The sequence below is a fragment of the Aethalodelphis obliquidens genome, unplaced genomic scaffold, assembly GCF_003676395.1.
Source record: "Aethalodelphis obliquidens isolate GAN/ISIS:26980383/991018 unplaced genomic scaffold, ASM367639v1 scaffold14, whole genome shotgun sequence".
Lineage (NCBI taxonomy): Eukaryota > Metazoa > Chordata > Mammalia > Artiodactyla > Delphinidae > Aethalodelphis > Aethalodelphis obliquidens.
This window is the reverse complement of record NW_020837958.1, coordinates 33,060,552-33,074,014: the sequence shown is the minus strand read 5'-3', so window position 1 is coordinate 33,074,014 and position 13,463 is coordinate 33,060,552. Positions and strand designations below refer to the sequence as shown.

General features: G+C 42.8%; 1 protein-coding gene across 12 annotated transcripts in view; it reads left to right on the top strand.

Moving 5' to 3' along the window:
- MICAL2 (microtubule associated monooxygenase, calponin and LIM domain containing 2) overlaps positions 1 to 13,463 on the top strand; it is a 219,427-nt gene that overhangs the window by 184,824 nt on the left and 21,140 nt on the right. For all 12 annotated transcript variants that reach the window (XM_027115371.1, XM_027115361.1, XM_027115362.1 and 9 more), the window contains 2 exons: positions 3,460 to 3,552; positions 6,369 to 6,462. In XM_027115371.1, coding sequence (XP_026971172.1) covers positions 3,460 to 3,552; positions 6,369 to 6,462 — 187 coding nt within the window. The remainder of the gene's footprint in view (positions 1 to 3,459; positions 3,553 to 6,368; positions 6,463 to 13,463) is intronic.

Here is a 13,463-nt window from a genome sequence, read left to right as displayed (position 1 = left end):
CAACAAGCAAACCATCGAAAAAATTAAAACAAGCAGATGTGTATTTCCCGAGGGGTAGCACAGCTTCATTTAAGAAGCACTAGAGGCAGATTGCATGGAAAACGTTATGTTTATTCTAATCAGAAATGCGAAATGAACCACGCAGTTGCATGTAGGCTCTGAGGATCCCCACTGACTAGCCGTGTGCTGGCGGGGGAATGGCAGTTCTTCTCTCTGCTTAATGAACATTCATTTCTGGAGAACCCTTTAAATAACTCCCATACCCATGGATTAAAAAACACAAACGTCATTGTATGTCTTTAAATGTGTCTGTATGTTACATACACGGAGGCACGCATCCCATGACCAAATCCCACCATTGTTTTCTTTATCCTCTGGGGCTGGAAGAGCTGAATGGCTGGACATCATATGCTTCCTGGGCGGACAGAAGCAGTTCACTGCTCTGGCAGTGTTTATTTTTTGGAGCAGTAAGGATCTGCGGAGAAAAAGAGAGAAGCAAATTTATTTACTTAAACTCAACTTTTCCATATCTAGCACTAGGAGCTTTGGCATCACCTCAAGTCATTCAGGGGTTCCAGCTCCCCACGGCTCACCTTGGAGCAAGTAAGTCAGGAGGGAGCTGGGACATGCTGGGGAGAGAGAGAATGAGAACGAGAGAATACGTAGAGATTTCTGGTTTCTAACCATGGGTGGCCATGATTAGTTAGACACTCAGTACCAGTGAATTCTATGTGTCGTGTTGATTTCTGGGATTTCCTTACAGACCCTCTCACCCCCTTGAGTGACCCTGAGTTAATTCTGTATTCAAATGAGGCAGAAGCCCCAGCATCAGCCATTCTGCCACTCATGGGGACCAAAAGAATGGAGTGGCTGAAAGCCATCGAAATGGCAAGACCATGATACCTAGGGCAAGCCTTGCGAATAGCTCCTTGTCTCCTGCTGGACCAGAACAGAGCCAGTCATCACATTACACATCTGCTGCAGTGTGGTAAACCTTGCCCGCTTCACCTGGCTTCCAACACGCCCACTCTTCAGGCAGGGAAGCTGGCAAAAAGGTTCCTTCTTTATGACTTCCCAAGGGCTCACACTGAAGGAACGAGGGAAGTGTTTTCCCTTCTTTTTCTTTATCTCTTCTGCCCCATACAGGTGTGTCCCCAGCCACATGGCACAGAGCCCACTCAGCTCAAGTGAACCTTTGCAAAGGAAACTGGAGACAGGATATGCAGCCTCGCCTCTTTGCTTTGCCCCCTCCCCTCAAGTTAATGCCTGGATCTGAGAGAGGGAGACAGGCAGCTTGTCTTCAGTCCTGCCAGATTTCTCCCTTTCTCTGTCCTTCATCTTTTTCTTCCTTAGCCCTTAGACGTTTTCCTTTCTTCTCTGCATCGTCATCACCATTACTGAGGATGTGAGAACCGTGCCTGGTGCAGTGTAAGGCTATATGAGCGTTTGTTAATAAATCATCCTTCTTTTTTTCTATGTCCACATCTTTTAATAAAAGGCAGTAAAGGACTTTCTTTCCCTGTCTAGGTTCTGCTTTGCTGACTCTTGATAAAGCAGTCGGGTTTGGCAGCTTTGCTGCTGGGAAGTGCTAAGACAGCGCAATGCTGTCAAGGCATCCCTCACTGAAATTGTTTGAATGGTCTTAATTTAGGGGGAAAGTTTGATATTTCTTTAAAGCAGAGGTCCTTGATGCATCTGCACCGAATTTGGTACAGGAAAGGCAGAATAAACTAGATAGAAATGTGGACACTGGATTCAGGTTACCTGGGCTTAGCTCCTGGCTCTACCAGTTCCTGATTGTGTCATCTTGGGCAAGTTCTTTAACTTCTCTGAGCTTTGATTTCCTTACCTGTGAAATAAGTGTAATTTGTGGAATAAATAAGATGATGCATGTGAAGTAATCAGTACAGTGTCTGGCACATAGCACTCAACAAATGCTGACAATTATTATGTAGATTAGTATAGTGGAAGCTCAAGAGATATCTGCCAAATACCACCACACCCCTCCCCACCCAGCCTTCCCAGAAAGATCCTGGCTGCTTAAAGGAGGAGTTCCCTCACCCAAATGGCCTGGGACCTCTGCAGTGGTTGACAGTCAATCTGGAAGTTGTCCTCTAGCAATAGAGATGTGATATAGAATAAGTTTGAGTGCTGAGAGCCAAAATTTCCTTCCAAGGATGAAAGAAAGGATGAAGATCTTTAGGATTCTACATCCTACAGAGAATTTTAGAAAAACCAAGTTTCGTCATTGAGCTAAATGTTTTCACCAATGATCTGTAAACATTCTGAACCCTGAAAGCTAGATGCTTTCCTAAGGAGAGTGATGGAATGGGTGGCAGAGCGCCAAGGACCCATAAAGCCCTGGAAAGGCACTTGCTTTTAAGGTAAAATCTCTGACCTCTATTATGGACCTGGAGTCAGGCCTGTTAGGTCTATTCCCCACTTGGGGATTTATAGTCCTTTTAATGGGCAAACATTCAGCTCAACCACAGCTACTGAATGCCCAGGCACCAGGCTAGATGTAACAAGTTTTTAATTCCATATTTATTTCTGCCAGCATTAGAAAGACGTCTCTCGCATGTTCTCATTCTCATCCTAATATAGAAAATTGATGTGTATGCTCTGAGAAGGCAAACATAATAAAACCGGCCCAAGTTGGACATTTATTTTGTATATGTAAGATGTATACATACATACGTTATACATACTACGTACATACACACACATATGAAAAATAGTAGATTTTAGTAAGAAATTATAATCATGCTAATTTGTATAATAATAATATAATGATCATACTGGTAACGGTAAAAATCATAGTATTTACTGAATATCTATCCCATATCTTTTTTAAGTATTCTGCAAAGGACTTGACCCACCTTATCCCATTTAATCCTTATCACATCCCTACAAGGTAGGCATTAAATCATTCTCATCACTCTGAAGAGGACGCTGAAGTTCAGGAAGTTGTATGACATAGCGAAGCTCACACGGCTCAGCTGGGGTTTGAATGCCAGCTTTGCATGGCTCCTGGGCCCAGTGCTCAAACGTTATTCTCTGCTGCTTCTCCAATCAGAAGAGTCTCCTGAAACTTGCAATATGTGGAGCTGGCCACACCACTACTTCTCCTTTCTCTGCTGTCTAAAACCTGGAAGAGACACCGTCAACATCTGGACCGCTATTTTAAATGCCTCAATTTTGAATGTTCTGTATTCTACTAGCCCAGGCACACAGAGAACCCAGTGGTACTAATGATGTATTTGTACAAGCAAAGTGAAGTAGGGAAGGCAATCTTATGCCTAGATACAGAACATTTCCATCACTGCAGAAAGTTCTGTTGACATTGTTGTTCTAGAAGCTAAGCAGTGGTTTGGTTGGAGAGGGCAGAGTCTGTGACAGTATTTTGTACATTTCAATTTCATTTTTCAAGACATATTTTTTTCTTCTTGGTTTTTGTAGGAGAGGAAGACACTAAGAAGAAGAAGGAGGCTAGAAAAAGCAACAAAACAATTGGTTAAGCAAGAAGAATTGAAAAGACTTCACAAAGCTCAGGTCAGAAAACAAACTTGAGCTGAGTGAGTGGGTCTGGGATCCTGGGGATCTGGATGTGGAAGCCTCTGGAAATCTGTATTGCACTGGGGAAAGACAGGTCTCTCTTCTCTGAGCAACCGGGCTTGTGGCTATTCTAAAGGCTCTGACTCAATCCCTGGTGGGACTCTGGGGCCTGGAGGGCCCAGGTGTTGAGTTGGCCCACTCCCAGCTGCCTCTCCATCTGCAGACGCGTGTCCTGCAAAGTGAGCTGGAACAGCAGCCAACACACGGCCTTGGGAACAATCCCAGGCCCTTAGTGCCACACACGAGTGGCCTTAGTTTTGTCCTCTGTGAGGACACAACCTTCCCCTGACTTTCTGACAGTGTCTTTGCTGAGCTGACAACTACTGGGGCAGTCTCTATTCCAAGGTTAGTTGAACACACAAGCATCTAGCATTCTGCTACAGATTCCCTGGCCTGATTGTTTACTCCAAACGTTTCTGCCCAAGTTGATCTGCCCACCTGCAAAATGAAGCAGAAAGTCAAGGCACACCCCCTCTCCCTGAGGACCCCAAACCTAGCCTTGAGGGACAGTTGGGTTTTAGGACAGAAGGCCTTAAAATGACCACTCATGTTAATGCAGCGTACCCTACCCTTCTTCCAGTTGTTCGCTTTATCAGGCCGGGTAGTCCTGTAATTTGTTTCTGACAAAAGCAGGAAGTCACTTACTCCAGCCTCCTTTACTCTTCTCAGTGACTGACTTGGGAGCCACCCCCTTCACTTAGGGGATGGGAAAACTTCCCATAAATTCCCTCTGTTCATTCTCAACTTCTGAAACAGGCTTTCTTGAAACATTTCAACTTTTCCTTCTGAGAACATGAGAAGTCTTTATGAAATGGATTGGCAAACTCAGCAATTTCCCCTCCTTCTATTTTTACTCCAGACAGTAGGCAGTGATAACAGAAGAATTACGATGGCCTTTTGAGGCCTAATCTGCTAGCACCCATACCAGTCCTGTATAATCTTTGAGATTTTCATCCTTAGTTTCTAAAGAATGACCACCGTATCAATCAGCTTGAGCTGCCATAATGACATACCACAGACTGGGTGGCTTAAACCACAGAAATTTATTCTTTCACAGCCCTGGAGGCTGGAAGTCCAAGATCAAGGTGCCTGCAGGATTGGTTTCTGGTGAGGACTCTCTTCCTGGCTTGTAGACAGCTGCCTTCTTGCTGTGTCTTCACATGACCTTTTTTTCTGTGTGCATTCAGAGAAAGAGAGAGAATTTTTTCCTTTTCTTATAAGGACACTAGTCCTGTTGGATTAGGGCCCACTGGTATGACCTCACTTAACCTTATTTACCTCCTTAAGGGCCCTATCTCCAAACACAGTCTCTTTAGGGATTAGGACATCAACATATGAATTTGGCGGGGTGGGGGGGCACTACTCAGTCCATAACAATTATAGAGCCATAATTGCAAAGTAATCAGTAATAAAGTCATTTAAATGTTTCCCTTCCTTTAGCAATTCTACACAGTGCCAGCAAGAGACAGATCTATAAAGATATAATTGTCTTTAAAAGAGAGACAGAGAGGAAGAGGGCATAAAATTACAAGTAGTTTTAGATAGAATTCCCATCTATTTCAGATTTTATGTTTGGGGCTTAAACACTCTCAGCTGAGACAAGAAGCCAGGTGGCTGCTCCGTCCCCACCCCTCCCCACTGCTACCCTTGCTGGGGCCTCTTCACGGGTTGCAGATGCCTCAGCGATTGTACTTTGAATCCAGGGGAGACTTAGAAGGATGTGGAGTTAAGGAGGAAGAGGTGTGAGACAGAGCTAGAGGAAGGTAGGAAAGGAAGAACACACACATTCTACCTGCCCAGACAGCTGCCACTTCCTTGAACACACCTGGTCTGCCAGGTGCAAAGTCTGTTCTGTCAAGAGATGTGCCTTTTGGCAGCGTGTGTTTGAAAGCAGAGAAAATGGACGGGGATGAACAGAATGTACAGAGGAAAGGTTTTCCCTTCATTTTCCTTCCTAATATACAAGCGAGAAATAGCTGGTAGGGAAAATAAACATGTAAAGGCAAACGCAGTCATGATCCCAAGCCTTGCTAGGTGCCCTGATGGTTAGGTTAAGGTTATGGAGGGGGTGCCTTAATGGGATAAACATTTCTGTCTCGTCTTAATAAACTGCTAGTAATAAGCCACAGTGCACTTCCACAGACAATAAAGAGCCCCCGTGGTGCAGTGAAAGAGTAGGTTGCCGATTTGTAGCTGAGGACAAGAGCAGGACAAACCAGGAGAGGGACACCCAGAGCCCCAGGAGCTGGCCCGCGTCTGCTGCTCCAGAACAGCTTCTTGGGAGGTGTCTGCTGGTTCTTCCTGGGAGAAGAAACGTGCCCTGTGTTTACCCCTGGAGACCCTGTCCTACTCTGGGTAGGGACTGTAGCTCTGATGGCTATGCCATCACCATGGTCAGAGGCCGAGGCTCCGAGGGGTCCAGGAACTACGAGGACCACCCACCCAGTGCAGCAGCCTCTGCCTGAGAGCGTGTCTGTGTGACTGGCCTGGTCAAAGGGGGGTGTTTTCATGTCTCCTTGGGGGCAAATTGAGCTTACACACAGACTCCTTGCTTTATGTTTTCATACTTAAAGAAAGGAAATGTCAAGTTCTAGTTATTTTGGGAATTCATGGGTTCTTACCCAGTTAATTGAGGAGGTGGCATCACGAGGGAAAGGGCTTCTTCCTCTTGGAAAGTAGGTGGCAGAATTGGCGCCTTTGCATGACTCTGCACGTTGAAAGTACCTGCGTGACGTATGATCCTGGCATTGCAGGCCATCCAGAGGCAGCTGGAAGAGGTGGAGGAGTGGCAGAGGGCTTCCGAGATCCAGGGCGTGAGGCTAGAGAAGGCGCTGAGAGGAGAAGCAGGTAGGCATCCCCGCGGGCAGATCTGGAGAAGCGGGCTCGGGCCCGTGTCTCTGGTCTGAAAACAGTGCTGGTCTAACCATCTGGGCAAAACAGTGAGACCTTGTCACCCACTGTGGAACTGTCAACACGGACCTGCGGTGCTCAATCCACAACTGCTTCCCACTTTCAAAATCAAACTGGTTGTCCAGTTTGAAATTCCCAGGGCATCAGTCAGCCTGTGGGCCTTGGATTTCTGGTCTGTCCAGTCTCTTTTCTGCTAGTGTGAATGTTCTTTGCAATTCAGGGATTAAGATAAATTCAGGAGAAACAGTTGGGTGTTCAAGCAATGTTGGTAGTGATTCAAAGCCTGGACTTGGAGTCAAAGTCTTGGTTTCTCCCTTTACCACCTGTAGCTCCCTTTATCAGCTGTAGGGCCTTGGACCAGTCACGTTCTAAACCTTTATGAACTTCCGTTTTCTCCTCTAAAATGTGAATAATAGTGGTTTCCTATCTTGTAGAGCTGAAATAACGATTAAAGGAGATACATATATACATGATGAAATATATATATGATGAAATTAAATTAGCACATTACCTGGCACAAGGCAAAGCAATAAATAGTAACTGTTCTACTGGTAGCTTCAGATTCTTAGATGCAAACAGAATTCATCTGGTGAAGGTCTGCTTTGTATTGGACATTAAGACAGTAGGTCTCTAACGATAAGTATGACATTTCCTGCCTTTGAGAAGTTTATGGTCCATTGAGGGACACAGACATGTGAATAAACCACAACACAGGGGGACGAGGGCTGTGATGGGAACAAGCGTTAGGGTGGAATGAGGACGGAATCACGAGGTTCCTAACTGATCTCGATGGGGAAGGGGGGTGGTCAGGCTAATCACCTGGAGGGGGTGATCTGTTAAGACAAGAACTGGAGAAGGAACAGGAGGTTACCAGGGAGGTGAGGAGGCCATTCTGGCAGAAGGAAGAGCACCTGCAAAGACCAAAAGTAAAAAGACCTGAAATGCCATAACGAATAAGGAACCAGCAGAGAGTTTTGAGTGAGGAATGAAACTGAAAGAAATCTATGTGTTTGTGGAAACCATCCAGCAGTGATGTTGCTAGTAAATTGGGGTCAATGGGGGGTATTGTCTCTTTTATAAAATTGAAGCCCAGTTGATTTACAATATTGTGTTAGTTTCAGGTATACAGCAAAGAGATTCAGTGATATATATATGTGTGTATATTGGGGGTATTGTCTCTTTAATTTCTGATGTGATGTCTTTAGCCTTTTGTATTTGGGATATAAAATGTGAGAAAGCAGACCCTGAAAACACATATCTCTGTGTGTGGTCACGTAAACAACATAGGGAAAGGTTAGGGCTTCAGTTCTCTTAAAAGTTCAGTTATTCGAGAATAATGGTACCAGCAGGGGCAGACCCAGATTTTGTGAGGCCCGAAGCTCATACAAAGTCCTGCAGGCAAACCTGTGGGGCAGCTCCCAGAGCCCTGCAAGGGCCGGTCCACGTGAGAGGCCCTGTGGTTTCAGCTTCTGTAGCTGTGTAGTTGTTGTCTCTCTGGAAACGTCGGAGTCTGACTTTACCCCTCTGTGCCTCAGCTTCTGTGTTTCTGAAGTGGGAGTGATAATTATACTTGTTCCTTGGATTTGTGGTGAGGATTGGCTAAAACAATGTATGTGGGAGCCCTAGCACAGTGCCTGGCATGGGAGAGAATGTTAATAAATATTTGTTCCTTTTCTTACAATACTCGGTGTATTTCCTTGCAAAGAGAACCCAAATCCACCCATCAGAAGTAGGGTTCTTAACAAAAGTGGTAACTGTTTCTCACTGCTTGGAGTCCCTGCCTACCTGTACAGCCATTGTCAGGGCTTTCAACACAATGAAATGTTTGGTCATATTCCCAATCAAGAAGGCTTGGCACTTGTCTTTAGGAGTCCGCTGACTTCAGTGAGAGCCTTAGAAGTGAAAAGGATCAACCAGCAAAGCTAGGACATGTTTCATTTTGCTGGGGAGGCAGTATGGCACGGTAGGGTTAGTAAAATTGTAAGCGTCAAGGAGCCCTGTGTTCAAATTCTGTTCCACTGCATTTAGGCTGTGTGGTTTTGGGAGAATCCCTTAACCTCTCTGCTCCCAGATCCCTTATGTGAAAAATGGAGCTCATAATCCTCACATTACCAGGCCATTTTGAGAATTAAGTGTATTGGTGGACCAGGAGTCTCCCAAGAGTGCCTACCACATTGTAGGCATTTAATAAACGGCTACTGATACTATTTTACAAAATGTTAAATATCCATTCACACTTTTTAAAGAATTGACTCTCTGATGTTTATTGCTTGAAATTTAAAGTCTGGAAACCAAATTTTTAAAGCTTCTGAAAATCTCCCTCACCCTCAGTATAAAAAAAGGCTATTTGCAGTTATCAGCTAAAGAAACTCGGCCAGCTTATGGTGTTTTCAAAGGTGTATTTGCCGGGCCAGAAGATGGATTCTGTTCATTCCCTCTATATCCTTGGTAATGGAATTCCCCTGTTAAGTTTATGGGCCTTTTTCTCCTTGATTGTCCTTATGTGGGTGACAGATGCAGATTAACAAGGGGCAGGAGACTGAAAGAGTCAAGTCACAGAGGGCGGCCCCAAAGGAAACCAAACAGAAGATTTGCAAACCAGGCATTGAAATTAATACACTCGAACTTGTAATAACATTTGTGCAATAATAATATTCCTTTGCGGTTTAATATCCTACTCAGCCCCTTTAAGAGCTTGCCCTGGTGCTTAATGAATGACCGATGCTTATTAGGTTAAGTTGTATTTGAGCTGGCCTGGGCTGCTCTGGTTCAAGTGATTTAATGGGAATTATTTAATAAGTATTATTAGGATAATTAGAAAATGATCACAGTTAGGCAATAATATTGAACTATAAAGGTTGTGAATAACCAGATTTAGAGACAGGCCTGAAAACGTGAGTCGTCTGCGACAGTTATACAAGTCTCCTCTGATAATGATGTGCGCCAGCCTGAAAGGGTCTTTTGTTCCTAGGAGTTATTCATTAGGCGAGCATTGAATTAGAGGAACACGCGGGGGTGCAGGACGGAGGGCAGTGATGGCTGATGAGCAAAATGAGGCTTTGATGAGCTCCCAATTGTCGTGACAACAATTCCTGCTTTCTCTTTTTCCAACAGTCAGAAATAAGCTCTCTCACCCCCAGGAAGGGTTTTTCCCCGTTTTGTCAAGGCAAGGGAAACAAAGAAAAACCAAAGTCCAACAACCCACCCCAGATGACAAGTCATTATGTTCTGTAGGGTGTGTGTGTGTGTGTGTGTGTGTGTGTGTGTGTGTGTGTGTGTATGTGTGTGTGTGAGAGAGATGGACGTCCTTGACAAAGGAAATGGATTCTCCTGGTGGTCCTAGCTGCCCAGAGTAAAGGACCATGATATGCAGCGGCCTGATTGCTCTGAGCCTCACCGTCTATGAAGAGGTCAAGTCGAGCTTTGCAGCCACTTAGACTCTTCTTGGTTACCTTCTGGTTTTGTTGGTTGTCAGTGTAGTGGTCAGTGTTATGTGCGATGGAACACCACAGTTTAGCAAGAGACCACCATTCAAATTTAGTAGATAACGGAATCTCTGCTTGCTTTCAATACCTGGAGACAGGTAAAATCTGGTGAAAACTGAGATCAGCTTTGAGGGAGAACAGATTAGTCCCCAGGGGAATGTAACGGAATATTCCTCCCTTACAGCTTTACCAACTTTGAGGATGGTTTACCTGCATCCCTGCATTGAGCTTCTTGCTTTTTTGTTTTAGAGCCCGATGGCTTTTCCTTCACACAGATAAGGGGTTTACAAAGAAATAGCAGGGTGTCTGAGGCTGCCAGCAGGTGGCAGCAGGAGCACACATTATGACAAAAGAAATTGCAATGAACTAGGCAGGAAGAGGGAAGTAGTTTGGCTTACACTCTGTGGTTTTTATCTTGACTGCCGCTGAGGAACAGAAGAAACAATAATTTCCTGGATAATAAAGCAACAAGGTGCCCTGAAAATAACACAGATATTAGAATCAGACACTCCTGAGTTTGACTCTGAAGTTGGTAGCCAAGCAACCAAGGAATTTGGATGGATTTGCTACACTCTGTGTGCTGAAAGTAAACAGTGATGTTCAGTGCATCAGAGCAAGGGAGTTTTTACTCACGACACAGCAAACAGCAGGAGCAGCAGTGTGGTACAAGTTGCCCTCTTTCTAAGTGCCAGGGTGTAGCCTGGTAGGCCCTGATGACAGCTGTGCACACAGTCGATTGTGCCAGAGTAGGGGAACTCAGCAGCTTTTATGGCAAGCAGTAAATAAGCCAGCCCCCTCTCCCAGGAAGCAAGTAGTCTACTTGGCTGGCTGCAGGAGTGGCTCAGGGACACAGGATGGTTAGGCCTCGCTATTTGGCACACTCAGCAAAGACATGCAGGGATGCTCAAGGTTTATGTCAGATTACCTCACTCAACAAATGTCAATAATCCATTTATTATGTATTTACCTCTGTTTTTAGCCTCAGTAGCCACCTGGTCGAGCAGTGGCCTTATAACAGAGATGGGCCCAGTGAAGGTGAGACTAAGATTCTCTTCCTGAAGAAGCCTTGGGTCCTCTCTCCATTGCATGGATTCTAGGGTCATTGAGGCTTCAAAGCTGTGTGCCCTAGACAATTGCTTTACACAAAAAAATTCCCATGACAGCAGCAAGAAATATGTTTTATATCACAGGTTAGTACATATAAATATATAATTGAATAAAATGTTTCAAGAGATAATATTGAATTTTGCTACATATAAAAGACTACTACTTTCTATTCTGTCACATTTTTAGTGCTTGTTGTGACCCATAAAATTAATTTTGCAACCCTCGGTTTTAAAAAACACTGTCGTAATAATTTTACCTGAAAAAAATATTTTAAACTAAATACCCAACCCAACTGGCCACCTCATCCAAGGATACAGAATGTGATTCCTAAGAAGTGTGGAGCAGTGGAATGGTGGACTAAATACTATAAAAGCCCATTCACTGCAACAAGATACTTTTGAAAACATTGCTAGGCTCTTAAGTAAGTGAGAGAAATCTCTCAGGGCCATAAGAGAGAAAAGAAGGTATGCTGAAGCCTACATGTTCCAGGAGGGAAGCAAACACAAAAACAGAAATCCAGTGCTGCCTTGGGTCTAACAAAAAGTAGGGGAGCTAACCTTGAGATTCCCATATTAAGCCAGGTCTCTAGCACTCCAAAACCAATTATAGATCCTATATGGAAGAAACCATGCCTCAGTTTAGGCTCTCAGGATTCAGACAGATTAAGTTCAGTAAACCATGAGCTTATAATAATAATTTTAAAAATCACCCAAAACACAAGGAAGTGAGCCACTAAGAATGAGGTTCAAGCAAACTCAACAAATTTAAATGGCCAAGAACTTCAACTATAATTATCAAATACAGAATATACTATGTCTCTGTGGGAAACATTTAAAGAAATAGAAGATTACATACAAAAATTAGCAAGCAGAAAAATAAAAGTGAACAGGCAACACCACCTTAACCTTAACCGATCATAACCATAATCAAACTAACATCATGAGCTTCCTGCTGTGATGTACTAAGAAAGATACATGTTCACTTATGCAGCACCTCAGCCAGAAACGCTTACCTTGAATTTAAGCATAAAAATACAATCAGGCAAATTCAAATTGAGAGACAATCTGCAAAATAAGTGAGAAAAGTCAATGTCATTTAAAAAAAAGGGAAGGAGGAATCTAGGGAACTGTTCTAGATGAAAAGAGACTAAGGAAACAACTAAATATTATGCTTAATCCTTTAGATTTAAATTTTTTCAAATAAAAACTAATGATCGGAGATTTATTTTAAAAAAACAATCAAATAAATAGAGAGTTTAGAACTGAAAACTATATTCATTGAAGCTAAAACTTCAGCGAATACACTAAACAGTAGCTTAGACACAGCAGAAGAGAGAATTAGTGAATTGGACAATGTATCTCAAGAAATCAACCGTAAAATAGCACATGAATAGAAGGAGATGGAAAGAAGGAAAGAGTAGCTTATAGACATAGAGGATAGAATGAGAAGGTCTGGTATATGTTTAATTGAAGTCTCAGAAGGAGAGAATAGAGAAAATTAAGGTTGAGTATTATTTGAAGAGATAGTGGTTGAGATAATGGTTGAGGTACTGAGCAAAGCATTTAGAACAGGGTCTGGCACCAAATCCATGGTTTATAAGTGCTAGCTTTATTTTTTCCAAAGTGGATGAAAGGCATAAATCTACAGATACATGGAGCCCGAGATAGAGAAATCAGGATAAATTTAAAATAATCCACACTTACCTAGGTACAATGATGTGAAAATGTAGGATACCAAAGACAGATATTAAAATGGATAAAGAGAAAAAATAATTCACTTAAAAAAGGAACAAAATTTTTACTAACAGCTCTCTTAACAGCAATAATGGATGTTAGAAGACAGTGGAATAATAATTTCAAAAGGCTGAAAAAAAGAAAACCTTCAAGCTAGAACAGTACACCCAGAAAAACTACATTTAGAGAGCAAGTGCACAATAAAGAAACATTCAGTTTAAAAAAAAGATTTAACTATCTACAAACAAAATTCTAGCAAATATACTTAAAGGGAAAAAAATAGATAAACGTAGGAGGACAATCTGAAATAGTCAAGAAGAAATGGTGAATGCAAAAAATAATAGACATGTAAGTAAAACAAATAAACATTGTCAGTATAAAATAATATGGGTTTTTTTTCAAAGATAGAACTAAAATACCAGACTAAAATGGACATAAGTTGGGAGTTGAATGATTAGAAGTGAAGTGTTCCAGGGTCCTAATGTTGTCTAAAAGGAGTCTAAAACACTGATTAAGTTGACTTTGTTAGGGTATTAAAAATTACCTATTTAAAATTTAAGTGTAATTATGAAAAGAATAGAAAAAAAATGTATAACTTCAAATCAGCTAGGGA